Raw genomic sequence first — 18049 nt, 5'->3', positions numbered from 1 at the left:
TGCCAGATCACGCTGTGACGTCACTCACAGGTCCTGCATCGTGTCAGACGAGCGAGGACACATCGGCACCAGAGGCTACAGTTGATTCTGCAGCAGCATCGGCGTTAGCAGGTAAGTCGATGTAGCTACTTACCTGCAAACGCTGATGCTGCTGCAGAATCAACTGTAGCCTCTGGTGCCGATGTGTCCTCGCTCGTCCGACACGATGCAGGACCTGGGGCAGGAAGTGAGTGACGTCACAGCGTGATCTCTCGAGAACACGCTGTGTGTCTGTGCACTGCCAGAAGCAGGGCGTTCTGAAGAGAAGTGGATGATGCCGATTCGTTGGACTTTTACTGTAAACACGCCCACTTGGACTTTTGCAAGCCTCATTTGCATAAATACAAAAATGGTCATAACTTGGCCAAAAATGCTCGTTTTTTAAAAATAAAAACCTTACTCTTATCTACATTGCAGCGCCGCCCGATCTGCTGCAATAGCAGATAGGGGTTGCAAAATCTGGTGACAGAGCCTCTTTAAGGACACGGCCAATTTTGGCCTTGAGGACAGAGCAATTTTTTTTATATTTCCCTCTTTGCATCCTGACGCTCATAACTCTTTTATTTTTTGTACGACGTAGTTGTATGAGACTTAGTTTTTTGCGGGACGAGTTGTACTTTATGTACGTACCATTTTTTGGTACAAATACATTATCGTTTAATTTCAATAAATTTTTATTTTGGCGAAAATGCAGAAAAAAAGCAGTTTCGCTGCAGTTTTAATATTTTTTTTTTTACACCATACACCGATCATCATAAATAATGTTATACATTTGTTGTACACGTTGTTACGGTCGTGGCGATATATGTCAAATATGTCTATATTATTTCATGTTTTGGGACTTATATTTTAAAAAGTTTATTTATTATAAAAAATGTGTGTTTCTGTGTATTTTTTTTACTTTTTATTTATTTATCATTAATTATTTTTTACATTCATTTAACTTTTTTTTTCATCCGATAAAGGGATTTATCATTTTCATTTTGATTTTGTAACTGTAATGTACTGGCATAGATCTATATGCCAGTACATTAGCCTGTTACTGATTGTACACAGGCAGTTGTTAGGGCATACCTCAGTATGCCCTAACAACAGGAAATATGGTCAGACAGCCCTGGGGTCCTTCAATGGACACTGGGCTGTTTGCCCATACGAGTTGTGGGCTTTGATCGCGTCAGTTATTTTCTGTGACGCGATCAATGTGCGGTCCCCTCTCTTTGAACACCGCGATTAGCTTTCATTGCAGCGTTTAAAGGGTTAACGGCGGAGAGAAGATGTTTCTCTCCTCTCCGCTGTCAGAGCGGGGTCGTGGCTGTGTATTACAGCCGTTCCCCCGCTCTCGATTGCGCGCACAAAAGCGCAGAGACGGCTGTGACACAGGACGTGTATGCTCGTCCTAATGCGCGAAGTGCTCGCCGTTCAGGACGAGCATACTCGTCCTGTGTCGGCAACCAGTTAATAACATGATCTGGGATGGAATATAAACATAAACAAGTTGAATTTAACCCCTTAATGACCAGCCTATTTTGGACCTTAATGACCAAGCTATTTTTTACGTTTTTCAATCGTTGCATTCCAAGAGCTATAACCTTTTTATTTTTGCGTCGACATAGCTGTATAAGGTCTTGTTTTTTGCGGGACAAGTTGTATTTTTTAATAGCACCATTTTGAGGTACATATTATTTATTGATTAACTTTTATTAACTTTTTTTTGGGGGGGGAATAGAAAAAAATCTGAAATTTCGCCACCCTTTTTTGCGTCCTAAATCTACGCCGTTTACCGTGTGGTATAAATAACACAATAACTTTATTCAGCGGGTTGTTACGATTGCAACGATACCAAATTTGTATAGTTTTTGTATGTTTTACTACTTTTACACAGTAAAAACGCTTTTTTTTCTAAATGATTTGTTTTTGTGTCTCCATATTTGAAGAGCCGTAACGTTTTTATTTTTTCGCCGATGCGGTTGTATGAGGGCTTTTTTTTTGCGGGACGACTTGTAGTTTTTATTGGTACCATTTTGGAGTAGATGCGACTTTTTGATCACTTTTTATAAAAAAATTTTAAAGTCAGTATTCACAGAAAACAGCAATTTTTCCATAGTTTTTTATTATTTTTTTTACGGCGTTCACCGTGCGGGTTAAATAATGTAATATATTTATAGTCGGGGTCGTTACGGACGCGGCAATACCAAATATGTGTAACTTTTTAACTTTATTTTGTTTTTTTAATAGTAAAGCAGTTTGTAAGGGGAAAAGCTGGGTTTTTCATTTTTTTCACATTTTTTTTTAAATTAACTTTATTAAACTTTTTTTTCACTTTTTTACTAGTCCCATTAGGGGACTATAATATGCGATTCTGCGATCGCATTTATAATACACTGCAATACTTTTGTATTGCAGTGTATTACTGCCTGTCCGTTTAAAACGGACAGGCATCTGCTAGGTCATGCCTGCGGCATGATCTAGCAGGCATTCACTCCAGGCAGCCTGGGGGCCTTTATTAGACCCCCGGCTGCCATTAGAGACACAGACACTCGGCGATCGTATCGCCGGGTGTCGTGGGAGAGAGAGGGAGCTCCCTCCCTCTCTCCAAAACCACTCAGATGCGGTGCTCGCTATTGAGCACTGCATCTGAGGGGTTAAACAGGTGAGATCGATACGAATATCGATCTCACCCGGCAGAGCAGGGACGCTCCCAGCCCTCAGCTGCCTCTAGCAGCTGAGAGCAGGGAGATCTGACAGCTCCCTGCTCTGTAAACTTATTCCGATGCCGCGACGTAAAAAGTCTATGGCATCGGAATAAGGCCCATTAGTGACCGACGTAGAAACACGATGGGCCGGTCACTAACGGGTTAACACCATCCAACAGATGCATTTATTTTTTTTTAAATCATTTTAGACTCCTCCATGTCTTTTCTCCCTCAGGGATAGATCCATCCTTTGATAGAGAGGGTCTTGGGCCTCTTTTTGAATCACTTGACTTCTTTCAGAAGGGCTATGTCCATCCTGGGTCTTCTAACCTCCTATATCCCGGACATAATGTGGGCACAGTTCAGGTCCAGACCTCTAGAGAAGGACATATTGGAGAAGCGGGACAAGAGAAAATTCTCACTAAATTATTCCCTACACGTTTCCTCTGTAGCCAGACTCTGTCTCTCTCTCTGTCTCTCTCTCTGTCTCTCTCTCTGTCTCTCTCTCTGTCTCTCTCTCTGTCTCTCTCTCTGTGTGTCTCTCTGTGTGTCTCTCTGTGTGTCTCTCTCTCTCTGTGTGTCTCTCTCTCTCTGTCTCTCTCTGTCTCTAACCCTCAACATTACAATAGATGCCAGTCCTTGGGGGAGGGGAGCCCATGGTGAATCCTGCCTTCAGGGTCAGTGGGATCCTCAAACCTCCATAAAATCTTCCAACTACAGGGATCTGGAGGCAGTACTTCAGGCTATAAAAGGCACCATTCCTATACTTTCAGGAAGGAGGGTAAAAATTATTTCAGACAACACGACTGCAGTGGCGTACATAAGTCATCAGGGGGGTTCAAGATCAGGACTTCTGATGAATTTAGCCACAGAGATTTTTTTTCCCCTAGCCGAGCTGCATCTATTGTCCCTTTCAGCTGTCCATCTAAGGGGAAGGGACAATCCGGTAGCAGACTTCTTGAGCAGAAGGCAGATGCTACAATCAGAATGGTCCCTGAACCAGGAAGTCTTCCAGATGATTGTGGCCAGTTGGGGGAATCCTTCCATGTTTGCTACCAGGGAGAACAGGAAAGTGCCCAGATTCTTCTCCCTAGACCCCAGGGAATATCCGGTAGCAGTAGATGCTCTCTCCCAGTGCTGGAGCCAGGAACAGGGTTATGCCCCCCCCCTTTGTCTACTTCCGCGAGGAGCCAAGGGATTCTTCTGTAGGAGTGGATGCGCTAGCTCCTCATTGGGATTATCGACTGGCATATGCTTTCCCTCTAATCACTCTTCTGAAAATTCTTCAAAAGATCAACTCAGAAGATGTCACACTGATCCTACTGGCCCCTCATTGGCCAAAATGCAGGTGGTTTGGTCTCATAAACAAACTAAAACTGAGGGGTCCCCTGCATCTCCCATTGTCTCAAGATCTTCTCACCAGGGGCCTATTCATCATTCAGATCCCCATCAACTCAGTCTGGCAGCATGGCTTCTGAAGAGACTATTTCAAAAGCCAGAGGCCTAGCTGGTGCCGTCATAAAGACTCTTCTTGCCAGTTGAAAAACCTGTTACTAGGGCTATCTACCTGAAAGTCTGGAGGACATTTTCATCTTGGTGCGGCAATAATCAACCAGATCCTTTTCACTCTAACATTGCGAAGATCTTAGATTTTCTACAGTCTGTCCTAGACAAAGGCCTCAAACCAAGCACCTTGAAAGTGTAAGATATCTGCATTCAGTTCCTTTTTTTTACCAGGACTTCTTCATTTGACTCGTGGTCTTTCTAAAACTCCATTTGAACCACTATCTGAACTAGAGAAGAAACTTTCTTGGGAAACTGCTTTACTTGTGGCTATCACCTCAGCCAATAGAGTAGGTGAGATTCAAGTTCTGTCTGTTATAGAGCCTTACCTAAGAATTTTAGATGACTGAATTAAATTCAGTCTAGATCCCTCCTCTCTTCCAAAGGTAGTAACTAGTTTTCATATGTCACACCTCAACATCATGAAGCCATGGAGATTAGACTAAAGTCTTTTTATTCTGTGCCAGGGCCCGAATAAGGGAAAGAGTACTCTAGCAGACTGGATCAAAAAAAGCTATTGCTGAAGCTTACTTTTCCCAAAAGATACGTTCTCCTGTGAATGTCAGAGCTCACTCCACCAGAGCAGTATTGGTCTCCTGGGCTGAAAGGGCCAATGCTTCTATTGAGCAGATTTGCAGAGCTGCAACCTAGTCCTCTCCTCCGTGCCTGAAGACGGTATATCGCCTTGATCTCATATCAGTCGGGGACCTCTCCTTTGGGAGAAAAGTATTACAAGCTGTGGTCCCACACTAAGGTGATTATTTTGGTATCCTCCTGTGTGCTGTAATGGAGGATGATTGGGGGAAATAGAATTCGCTTTTACCAGTTAATTCTTTTCTGATAATCCTCCATGACCGCACCCTTATATCCCTCCCAGGTTAGGTGTACAATGATACCTCTGTTTCCTGTCCCTATTTAGACCTAAAGTCAACCTCCTGTGTGCTGTCATGGAGGATTCCCGGAAAAGGGATTACCAGTAAGAACTGATTCTATATCAACGCAAATTGTGTCTTTTAGGCCTTTTTGGCATTTTTCTACATCAGAAAACTGGCATAGAAAGGTTAATAAATTCCCCACAGTGTGTACAGTTTTGGCCACCAGTACAGAAGAAGGACATAGAACTTGAGTGGGTTTAAAAGCGGGCAACTAAAAGTAATAAATGGAATAGGTGGACTACAGTAGCCAGAAAGATAATCAAAATTACGGTTATTTCGTTTAGAAAAAAGACGGCTGAGTGAGTGACCAAATAACTATGTATAATTATATCAAAGATCAATACAGAGATCTCTCTCATGATCTAATTATATGGAAGACTGTAACTATAACAAGGGGCATCCTCTGTCTAGAGGAAAGGAGGTTTCTACACAAACGTAGAAGGAGATTCTTTACTGTAAGAGCAGGGAGACTATATAACTCTCTGCTAGAGGAAGTTGTTATGGTGAATTCACTGAATGAGTTCAAAAGAGGCCTGGATTCCTTTCTTGAGTGGAATTATGTTATGAGTATTAGATTACTGTAGATGGGTCGCTGGTCCAGGGATTTATTCTGATGGCCATTCTTCATGGAACCTGAACTGCAATCCCAGATACGGCTGCAACAGATGTGCGTGGCACTCTGCCTGGTAAACTGTGAAGAGGCCGCAGCGTTTGCTAAAGATAGGCCATCAATATAGATGTTCCGGAAAACCCCTTTAAGTTTGTGATCACAAGTTGAGGATTTGATGAGGAAGTAGACAGGGATTCCGGGTAACTCCTCCCCAAATCTGCATCCTCTGCAAGTGAATGGGGTTTTTAGACCCTCGTTAACGTGCAGTGGAAAAAAAATCACAGTGGAATATTTAACGTGCTACAGATTTTATAATCCACAGAATGTTCATTATTTGCGTGGATTCTGCACAGAAAAGCCACGGATTAGCCCCATTGAATAAAAATGGGACTAAATTGCTTGCAATGATATGAGTTTGGCCTTGGATTTCTGCTGCGGATTCTTTGAGCAATCTTTGTCGCCTTTGGCAAATCTGGCACGTGAGAATTGAATGTGGAATTGTCATAAGATGCCAGCTTTGCCAAAAGTTTGTGACATTTCTGATCTGCTAGATCTGCCCCGTGAATCTGCAAATTCAATTATTGTGAAATGGAATCATCTAGGAGTAAAAACATCTCGGCCACAAAACCCTAGACCAGGCAAACTCACAGAAGCGCCTTTCAACCGTTACATCACTCACTACAGTTCCAAACTACCTCTGGGAGTGACATCACCACAAGAACTGTGCATTGGAGGTATATGAAATAGGTTTTTCATGATTGAGCAGCTGCACAAGCCTTACATCACCAAGCACAATCCCAATTTATGGCTCGAGTGGTGTAAATCGCGCCAACACTTAACTCTGGAGCAGCGGAAACATGTTCTCTGCCATCATGTTTCACTGTTGGAGCCGTCTAATTTTTTTTTATTTTTAAGGCTTTGCCCCTTAGTTCCACTTAAAGTAAATCTTAATGATTCAACATACCAAGCCATTTTGGACCATTGTATGCTCCCAACTTTGAAGGCCCTTTTCTGTACCCGCATGACTGCCCCGGTGCACGAAGCAAGGTCCATAAAGGCATGGTTGGATGAGTTTTTGGTGTGGAAGAACATGACTGGCCCGCACAGAGCCCTGACCTCAACCCCATCCAATGCCTTTGGGATAAACTAGAACTGAGATTGTGAGACAGGCTCTCTTGTCGAACATCCGTGTCCGACTTCACAACTACCATTGTTGCTGAATTAGCAAAAATGTACACAGACACACTCCAAAATTTTGTGGAAAGCCTCCCCAGAAAAGTAGAGAATTAGAGCCGCAAAAAGGGACCCATCTGCATATTAACGCCAATAGTTTTGGAATGCGATGTCCAATAAACTCCTATAGGAGTCCACATATTTTTGGCCATATAGTATATCTGGAGAGAATGGGTTGCAATATAGGAAAAAAAATGTGGACTTTTTCTTTTAACTTTGTTTCTAATACTCGACTATCATTAGCAGAGTCTTGCTGTAATGTGGCTATTAGCATTAATACATTTAGTAGCATACACCCCCCATTATTAGGCAGAATAATAGAGTCAACATATACAGTAATGTGTTCCTTCCATTTGAACATCCTTCTGCTTTCTCCATGAACAGTATAAAGACACCAGAAATATTTGTGTAGGGCGAGTGCTTTTCACAGGCGGAAAATCAGCAGCACCGCTGGTTAAACAGGTTGTTCCTGGAACATATGGTATGTAAGCCACACACGGGAAACTTGCATCTTATCCACAGGCCAACCTCTACAGCCAGCTATGAGATGAAGTTTGCAGCATAAAGCGGCCAAGGGTCCTATCACGCAGCCTGATGAGGGCCGTCTAAACGAGCACCGTTTATGGAGAGCGATCGTTGATCGGCTCTCATTTGCTCCTTTCACAAGGAGCTCGTTAATCCGTTGCACGTCCCCATACATTTCTATCATGTCGGCAGCGCGTCGTCTTGTTTACACCGGGTGATGTGCTGCCGATACTGTACAATCAGCCGATGAACGAGCGTTTGCTAATCGTCGCCCTGTTTACACAATCTAATCATTACGCTGTCTTGTGAATGCTCGTTTGCCCGATAATTGGCCGGTGTAAAAGGGCCTTTAGTCTCTTCAGGCACTCTCAGTTGGTCAGAGCAGATCATTCCTCTAAACAGAACGGAAAGTCAATTAAAAGGTTCCCATAAAACGACCACATTTGAGATCCTTTATATCCTATTCCTATCTGCTGTGTAAATGAGCATAAAGAATTGTAATCAGGCAGAGGATGACTGCAGGGTTTTTCTATTCGATTACTGGACACTGTTTTAAAATGAAATTATTTGTCTGATCTCCTCACTGCTATTGTTCTCCTGGACTTGTAGCTCCATGTAGGAAGAATGTCTGCGTCAGATGTTGAAACCTCACCTGCAAAGCTCCTGTGCAACTGGCCCGTCCTGTGTCACCCGATGTCCGCTTTATACTTCGGTTGGAGGAGTTGGCGTTCTTCATCAGTGGAGCTACACTTTAACTTGGTCGATTTTAGAAAATCTCTCCAATTACAGAATCTTTCTTCACAAAAAAGGATAGGTCAGACCACTGATGTACCAAGGGTGCATAAGGAGCCCAACCGTGAGACCTCTCATATATGACCCCCTGGAGCTCCTTTTCCTGAAAAATGGCCGCCACAGTCTCAGACTACCATATTCACATCATTCTTAGGAAGACTCACTCCCTGCTGGAGGGCAGTCGTCACCACCTGGGCAAGTGTTGGGGACCACTGCTCCTGGGGGAAGCCCAGTCGAACATCGGGTGCTTCCAAGTTTCAATTGTCCCGGATTCAGCAGGACAGTCCTAGATTCTGGGCGACCGGTGACATGACACGGTTTCAACTGTATATGCATCATTAGGATGCAGATATAGTTGATTCTAATGGTGGAGCAGTGAATGCTTGCTGCAGACAGGTGCGATGCAGTGACGTCACCACACCTCTCTGCGCAGAGCCACGCACAGAAGGAGTGTTTTTGAGGGATCTCATACAGTTATCGTGGGAATGGGGCTAGGTGAGTGTTTTTTTCTCTTTTAGGCAATGTGAAGGCATGATACTGGTCGGGGGCCACTATGGGGGCATTATATTGTGTGGGAAGGCACTATGGGGATTATACTGTGTGCTGGGTGACTACGGGGCGTTGTTAGTGCTGTGTAGACCAGTAAGAAAGTAGTTTGTGCATATATGATGCTGCCTTGCATATTATTGTTATGTGTATTATTGTGTGTGTACTGTCACGCCGCCGTGTAAGTGGCACCGCAAAGGGGGCCACTTAAGGCTCTGTCACCCAAGGGCCCACATAAATGTGGAGCTAGCCCTACTTCCGACGGACCAGGCGCTGTGCCCATTCTGTGTGTGACTTACAAGAATGAAAGAATTATACTTTGTTCAAGATGCTTGTTCCTGACGTTCTCAGGGGGTCTTCCTCTGCATGCGCTGTCTTCTAATCCGCTCCTCTATCCAGCCGCGCACTTTCTCTGCTGATGCAGCTGCAGCCGGAACCCCTGTAAGGAGACTTGCAGAGAAAGGTACAGATGGGATGGACACAACGCTGATGTCATTGAAGAGCAGGAAAACGTGTCTCAGACTTCCTAATCACGCTGTGCATAGGGTAGTCTGAGATGGCAATTTTGCAGGCAAACGGGGCCTCAGAACTGAGGAATGGCAGCAGCAGCTTTCAAGAGGAGGGCACCAGGTATCTGTACTATACGTTGGCGATTTATGGTCAAATTTTTACTTTGGACTGAAGGGATGCTTTACATCTCTCTTACAATTAAATGGAAAATGATTGTGTTGACCCATCTAATCCGAATAATTGTGTGCCAAGCTTCAGATTGGATATGCTCTGTCCTTCTGCTTTAGGTACCTCAGGTTTAGGCCTCATGCATACGAACGTATTTTTTGCCTCCCGTAAATACTGGAGTAAATACGGGTCCTTGGTCACACGTATTCGACCCGTATTGCACCAGTATTTACGGACCCGTGCCCATAAATACGGGTCCGGTGTCACCCGTATTTACGGGCACGTTTTCGCTGCAAAATTGCACTGCACTAATCGGCAGCCCCTTCTCTCTCTCTCAGTGCAGGAAAAAGAGAAGGGGCTGCCTTTTCCGTAGTAAAAGAAATTCATACTTACCCGGCCGTTGTCTTGGTAATGCGTCCCTCTTTCGACATCCAGCCCGACCTCCCTTTATGACGCGGCAGTCCATGTGACCACTGCAGCCTGTGATTGGCTGCAGCGGTCACATGGGCTGAAACATCATCCCAGGAGGCCGGACTGGAGGAAGAAGCAGGGAGTTCTGTGTAAGTATGAACTTATATTATTTTTACAGGTTGATCTATATTGTGATCGGTAGTCACTGTCCAGGGTGCCTAAAGAATTACTGCCGATCGCTTAACTCTTTCAGCACCCTGGACAGTGACTATCCACTGACGTCGCCTAGCAACGCTCCCGTAATTACGGGTGCACACTCGTAGTCACCCGTAATTACGGGAGCCCCATAGACTTCTATGGGCCTGCCCGTGCCGTAATTACGGCCTGAAATAGGAAACGTTCTATCTTTTTCAACGGCACGGGCACCTTCGCGTAAGCATACGGGAAGATACCCGTGGCCAATAGAAGTCTATGGGCCCATAATAATGGGAGTTCTTACGTTCGTGTGTATGGGGCCTAAGTTTGTGTTTTTACATTCACATCTACATGATATTGACAAGAACAGAATAATGGGCATATCCTGTATAATGTATGTTATGTTCTTCCCCACAGCAAACGGTGATCTCCAACCTAAATAATACAGAATTCCATGGCAGCGGTTATACAAGGTACAATACTTCATATACAAATGTTTTCTCTAGTTTCACAGTGTAATGTTAAAAAGTGTTTCCACTTCTAATAACATTTCACATCTGCGCCGTGTACATTTTTTGCGGGACGCCTCTGCATAGAAAACCATAGACAACTAAGTTTTTCTATACAGCAAAAAAAAATAAAGTTTGTTATATACCAGCCTGACACAGAGGCCAAAAGGAAACTCTTTTGGCAAACAACTTGAGGCCTTTCTTGAAAAATATAATATTGCAGGTTATGAGTACTAGATTCTGGAGATGGGACGTTGATCCAGGGATTTATTCTGATTTTCCTATTTGGTGTCAGGGATGAATTTTTTCCCTAATAAGGCAATTGGCATCAACCTCATGGGGGTTTTGCCTTCCTCTGGATTAACACGGTAGGATTATAGGTTGGACATGTTTAATGGATCAACATTTTTCGTTGATGTAGCCGAAAATATTCTCGTTGTCGGCAGCACATCTCCCTGTGTAAACAGGGAGATGTGCTGCGTACATAATAGAAATGTATGGGAACGAGCGATCGTAGTAACAAGCGCTCACCCCATACATGGCTCTCGAAAAGGAGCAAGTGAGAGGCGATTAATGAGTTGTCTCGTCGATCAGCACTCGTTTACACGGCCCACGCCAGGCTGTGTAAGTGGACCCTTACAGTTCTCTGCTGCAACAAGTGCAATTTTATCAGATGTACAGAATTATTGAATTCCAGATTTAAAAAAAAATGTCACTTTACATATCGGTTAAAGGGAATGTGTCGCTAGAATTTTTTATTTTTTTTAGTTTAACAGTTAGTATATACATGATTACACATTGTTCTAATTTTTTTACATTTTTTCACAAGTCAGGAAATATTATAAATTAGATTCTAATTTAGAACATTTCCATGTGCTGGTCACTAGAGGGAGCAATTCCCAAAATTGCAGCATTGGCATGTGGTAAAGCAACCTCCTTGCTTTATGCTGCAAAATTGGAGAAGACACACTCGCTCTAGTGTCCTCAAACAATCCCCCCTCCTTTATCCTGGCGAGTGCCAGGAGAAAGGAGGGGGTTGAATGTTCAAACCTCCTACACTGTGTGCCGCCATTTTTTGAGCGAATGCACAGTGTAGGAGGATTAGATACAGTGATAATCGCACAGTATAACACGAACATACACACACATCAATACACAAACATAACTTACCTGCTCCTGCCTCCGCCGCTGCCTCTTCACTCTCTGCTCCCTCCGCTCCTAGTCCTTGCTTCTGAACATATGGACGGAAGTAGTCCTCTTACTGTCCGGCTGCGGCTTCCGGTCCACATGAAAATGGCGCCGGATGTCGCTCTGCCGAAGACCTTCCTTTTGGACTGTGTGGGAGCGGCGCATGCGCCGTTCCCACACAGATGGCGTACACTATAGTGAATGGAACGGCTCCCGTTCGCATTCTCTATGGGGATGTATGTGCCGTATTCCATCTCTGTGTCGTTAATCGACACATACAGAGATGAAAAAAAAAAATGGCAGCCCCCATAGAGGAGTAAAAGAAAGAAAAAAGTACAACACAAATAAATAAAATGTATTTTAATGACATACTAAAAGCAATATTATATAAAAAGAAAAATTTCCGTGACACCTTCCCTTTAAAGAAACATTAAACCTTTAAAGTAGCCCTCTGGACCCGGGACAACATTTTAAATATCATGGTGTATCTGGAGTAATATTACGTGGTGCCATTCAGTTGCCCCCCTATGCAGTGGATCCGCTGTTTTATGGTCCCTTCTGTGCTGTCCCTAAATGGCTTAAGTGCTTCTTAGATTACGGGTCTGAGACGCTCCCACTGTTCTCAGATTTTCTAGAGCAGTTTTATCCAATCTGAACGGAGGGAGTGTTTTAGATTGTCTGAGAAGCGCAGTGGCCATTTTAAAACCACACAGAGAGGACCCAAAAACGGCGAATCCACGACAGAGGGGCACAACTGGAGGGCACCAGGTAATATTACTCTATATACCCTATCGCATTTATAATTTTGTCTTCTCTCTATTGTGCATTTAAAGGACGAGTGTCGCGGAAATAATTTTTTTCACATCAATTTGCTTTTAGTGTTTTATTAAAAAAAAATTTATTTGTGTGTTTGTTTTACTTTTTTTTTATTTTTTTACTTTTTCTTGTCTATGGGGGCTGCCATTTTTTTTTCCATTTCTGTATGTGACGATTAACGACACATACAGACATGGAATACGGCACATACAGCCCCATAGTGAATGCGAACGGGGCCCGTTCCATCCACTATGCTGTACGCTGTCTGTGTGGGAACGGCGCATGCGCCGTTCCCACACAGTCCAAATGGAAGGTCTTCGGCCAAGCGACGTCCGGCGCCATTTTCTTGTGGACCGGAAGCCGCGGCCGGACAGTAAGATTACTACTTCCGGTCGCGGCTTCCGGACTTGTGCACTTGGAGCAGACGGAGCGGACGGACCGGAGGGAGCGGCGGCGGCAGGAGCAGGTAAGTTAGGTCTGCGTATGTACGTGTTTTAGTGTGTGATTACACTGTATGTAAACCTACTACACTGTGTATTCGCTCAAAAAATGGCGGCACACAGTGTAGGAGGTTTGACCGTTCAATCCCCTCCTTTCTCCTGGCACTAGCCAGGTTAAAGGAGGGGGGATTCTGTGAGCTCACTAGAGCGAGTGTGTATTCTCAAATTTTGCAGCATAAAGCAATGTGGTTGCTTTACCACATGCAATGCTGCAATTTTGGGAATTGCTCCCTCTAGTGACCAGCTCTGGGAAATGTTATAAATTAGAATCTAATTTATAATATTTCCTGACTCGTGAAAAAATTAAAAAAATTAGAACAATGTTTAATTACTTATACACTAACTGTTTAACTAAAAAAAAAAAATGTTTCTAGCGACACATTACCTTTAAATGTTGTTTTATCGGTTCCTCAGAACAGCTATTTTGGGCTGGGGAGGAGCTGACTATAATATTCTTCCATGGGATTAGTGACTGCCAAGGTCCTTTTACACGGCCGTTATATGGGCCATGAAAACGAGCGCCAATCAATGAGACCGCTCGTTGATCGGCACTCTCTTGGTCGTTTTACAAGGAGCAATTCTTGGTTATGTATGGGGACGAGCGGTCGTTACTAATGTCTACATGGAGAAGCTCTGCCAACAACGAGAATATTTTGTGCTGCATAAACGAGCAGATCAGCCGATGAATTAGCGTTTCCTCGTTCATTGACTGATCATTGCCCTGCTTACACAGGCCAATTATCGGGAGTGCCGGATAATCGTTAATCATTTTCCCAATAATTGGCCCATGTAGATGACCCTTCAGTCCAGAAAAATGTTTTCCTACTTTATCTCGCATACCTCCATACAGACCGAGTGATCCCAAAATGTCGGCTCATAGCAACTTATGGAATAGCCGCATTCATTTATGACAAAGCTGTTTTCTTCTTTCTTTCCAGCATGGCTATTATATATGGAGTGTTCTCTGCCTCCAATCTTATAGCTCCGTCTGTGGTCGCATTGATTGGTACTCAGCTCTCCATGTTCCTGAGTGGACTATTTTACAGGTAAGTGACATTCATTCTAGGGGGTTTTATAATAAAGCACCTATCTGGGGAGTGTGTCGTGACTATTGTCTTACCATAGTGGATCTTATTTACTGTAACACAGGTCATTATATAATCATTGTGCTTTCTTCTCTTTTCAGCGCCTATATTGCAATGTTCATCCAGCCGTTCACTTGGTCATTTTACACTTTATCTGTTTTAATCGGGATTGCTGCAGCTGGTGAGAGAATTCTGTCCTACATTATTACTGTTAAAAACGGTCGCTAGTCGGGAGCGCATCTCCCTGTGCAAATAGGAAGATGTGCTGCCGACATAATGCAAATACATGGGGACGAATGATCATAGTAACAATTGTTCGTCCCTATACTAAACAGTCATTGATCTATTTGAGGGGAGTAAATGAGCGCCGATCAACAAGCTGTAATGTCGACTGCCGCTTGTTACAGTTGGTGAACATAGGCCAATTTATGCCCGTTTAATACCACCTTAATTCCACTATGTCTCCTGCTTTAGGAGAGATTTAGGGCCCTTTTACACAGGCCAATAATAGGGCAAACGAGCATTCATATGAACGATCGTTCCCAAACATTGCCCTGTGTAAAAAGGGCAACGGTCAGCCGATGAAGGAGCAAATGCTCGTTCATTAGTTGATTGTATTGTTTATGCAACAAGATATATTATCGTTGTCGGCAGCCCGTCTCCCAGGGAGATGTGCTGCCGACATATTAGAAATGTACGGGGACGAGCGATCATAGTAACGATCACTCGTCCCCATACATTACTCATCATTGCTCATCATGTATATTCATTGTCAGGACACATGAGTAGCGTTATACTGTTTTTATGTGACTGCAAATAGCGATATAGCTATATCACTATCTGCAGTGTAAATGAATGGAGAGAAGTGCATGACGCTGATTGGTCACTGATTGGTCAGCATCATACACCCCTCTGTACAACGCCCACTTGGTCATATAGTAAAACATGCCCAGTTGTCCATTGAGAAACTCATTAGCATAAAGCTAAACTAGGTCATAACTCCGTCAAAAATGATCGTTTTTCTAAATAAAAACACTGCTGTAATCTACATTACAGCGCCGATCACATTATGTACAAGATAGGGCACTTATAATGTGGTGACAGAGCCTCTTTAAACTAATAAAGACCCCAGACCTCCTAAATACAGACCCCTTGAATACAAAGACCAGACCCACTAAACTAATACAGACCTCCTAAACACAGACCCCCTAAATACAGACCGCAAACCCCTTAAACTAATACAGACCCCAGACCAGACCCCCCCCTAAATATAGACCAGCGGCAGGAGCAGGTAATTTATGTTCGTGTTTGATGTGTGTATTATGTTCATGTATTACTGTCTGCTGAGCCCTGTATCTAATCCTCCTACACTGTGCAGTCGCTCAGAAAATGGCAGCACACAGTGTAGGAGGTTTTAAGACATTCAAACCTCTCCTGGCACAAGCCAGAAAAAGGGAGAGGGGATTGTGTGAGGACACTAGAAGAGAGTGTGTCCACCCCAAATTTGCAGCATAAATTAATGAGGTTTACCAGTGACCATGCTGCAATTTTGGGAACTGCTTGTGAAAAAATTAAAACAATGTGTAATCACTCAAATACCAATTGTTTAACTGGAAAAAAAATAAAATAATTTCTAGCGACACATTCCCTTTAATATTTCTATGTTTCCTATGTTTTCTTTCAGTTCTTTGGACTGCTCAAGGGACATGTTTGACTGTGAATTCTGATGACAAGTCCATTGGGAGGAACAGTGGCATATTCTGGGCACTGTTACAGTTCAGGTATGTTGTTGGTGTATTTATCTTATATCCTTTTTTATGCAGCTGTGATGAATTACACTGATTATTTCCCTCTTTTATTGTAGTATGCTTTTTGGAAACCTCTATATATACGTTGCTTGGAAAGGAGAGATTATTATATCAGGTAAGTCATATTTCCGTTTTAGATCTGTGGAAGTGATGTCATTGCCCACAAAACTGCTCCGTTATTGTCCATTTGCATTCAGTCCCCAGCAGTTGTTTAACTACAATTGGCAGTATGTTCTGACCGCTACAGACTGGGAGTTGTAGCTTAATAACCAATAGTGGTGCTCCGGTTGGAAATCCCTGTTTTATGGTATATTCACTTCTTTTAAGAATGTTTTTTTTTTATTTTTCTTAAAACCACAATATGTACAAAATCTGTATACGTTTCCCATTTTACAGCATACCATAAAATGGGAAACGTATACAAATTTTGTACATATTGTTCGGGGTGTCTGAGCATGCCGAAAACCTTAAAGCAGATCTGTCTCATTTATGCTGCCCTGTCTGAGGGCAGCATAAAGTAGAGACACACGCTGAGTTCCACAGTCTATCACTTTAGAAAAATGTAGCTGTTTTACTTACGACACGTGTATGGCGATTCAGGGCTTGAGTCCAGTTATATTCATATATTCATGCTCCCCTTGCCCACCAGCCGTTGATTGACACGTTTCTTCCAATGCACAGTAATAGAGAGAAATGTTTGTTCACGCTCCTCGGGGGCGGGGGAGCCCAAGAATATTAGCTGCTAGATTATTCAGATCTCTGTGAAGATAACTTTTTTAAATGTGCTAGTTTGTCTGACATTCAGTCAGAGACAACTCCTTTAAATTAGAAGCTGCCATGGGTCCAGCTCTTGAGACGCCCGGCAAACAGCTCATTTAGTCAAGGGAGGCTGTGGCCTGCCAGATTTTTTCCCCTGCAGGGGCTGCTGCAGGGGAAATGCAGTATTACATGGTGGCCATTCATCTGCCAGAGCAAGCGGGGGATCCTCCTAATAGGGCATATGGACAGACGTCGACCTGATGGGACAAGCCCTTTCGTCATGTTCACATGGAGGATTTAGTAATGCAGAAAGTTCCAACGTGGATTTGGCCTATATTCCGCGGCAGAAATTCCAGCCAGACACTCGTTTTGCAGTAAAATTTGCTGTGTAAATGGGGCTAATCTGCGTTTGGCTACCCATTGCTGTTTTCACACAGAATACACCTCAGAAACTGCGTCAAGAATTGACATGTCTGACATGCATGAACAACGGTGTCGTTTCCTATTGTAAACATTGGGAATCATTTTACAAGCGGAATTCCCACGAATTCCGACACAATATGCATCAGAATCTGCATGAATTTTCCTCTATGTGAATAAAGCCTTTTAAAAGATTCCTAATTCAATCAATATTTTCTCTACTTTTGTATTGTATAATGGGTGATTTGTTGGTAGTCTCAATCACATTGTTTCTTGTTAAAATATTCACTGGGAGACGCAGTACCATGGGTATAGGCCGCTGTCACTAGGAGGCTGACACTAGGTATATATAAAAAAAAATGTGTGGCTCCACCCATTGGGCTATACCCTTTGCTGAGCACTCCGCTCCTCCGTTTTAGCCTAGTGTCCGTAGGAGACAGGCATGTCCTGCACTGCAGGAAATTCTAGATTTTTTTTTTTTTTTTTTTTACATTTGATTTCCTTTTCAGATGCAGGGTGAGAGTACCTTGTGTGTTCCACTTGGTGACTCCCCAGTGGGTGCTGGGCGGAAGAAATCCCTGCTGTTTCAGTGGATGACCGCCATTTTGGTGGATGTTCTTACCACCTCAGTGGATGCCCACCTCTCTGGTAGATATTCTCCGCCTTGGTCACCCAGTCCCCTATTATTACCGCATCGGCGGTTGAGGATGCCGGACAGCCACACTTCGTGTGTGCGTTTTCCAA

The 18049-nt window shown here is 43.4% G+C and overlaps 1 protein-coding gene across 2 annotated transcripts in view; it reads left to right on the top strand.

Annotated features, from left to right (window-relative positions):
• MFSD11 (major facilitator superfamily domain containing 11) overlaps positions 1–18049 on the top strand; it is a 61761-nt gene that overhangs the window by 17135 nt on the left and 26577 nt on the right. For both annotated transcript variants that reach the window (XM_075845171.1, XM_075845170.1), the window contains exons 3-7: positions 10638–10693; positions 14172–14279; positions 14420–14499; positions 16003–16099; positions 16183–16241. In XM_075845171.1, the coding sequence (XP_075701286.1) occupies positions 10638–10693; positions 14172–14279; positions 14420–14499; positions 16003–16099; positions 16183–16241 (400 nt within the window). The remainder of the gene's footprint in view (positions 1–10637; positions 10694–14171; positions 14280–14419; positions 14500–16002; positions 16100–16182; positions 16242–18049) is intronic.

The sequence above is a fragment of the Rhinoderma darwinii genome, chromosome 13 (assembly GCF_050947455.1).
Source record: "Rhinoderma darwinii isolate aRhiDar2 chromosome 13, aRhiDar2.hap1, whole genome shotgun sequence".
NCBI classification, from domain to species: Eukaryota; Metazoa; Chordata; class Amphibia; order Anura; family Rhinodermatidae; genus Rhinoderma; species Rhinoderma darwinii.
This window is presented reverse-complemented; position numbering and strand designations above follow the sequence as displayed.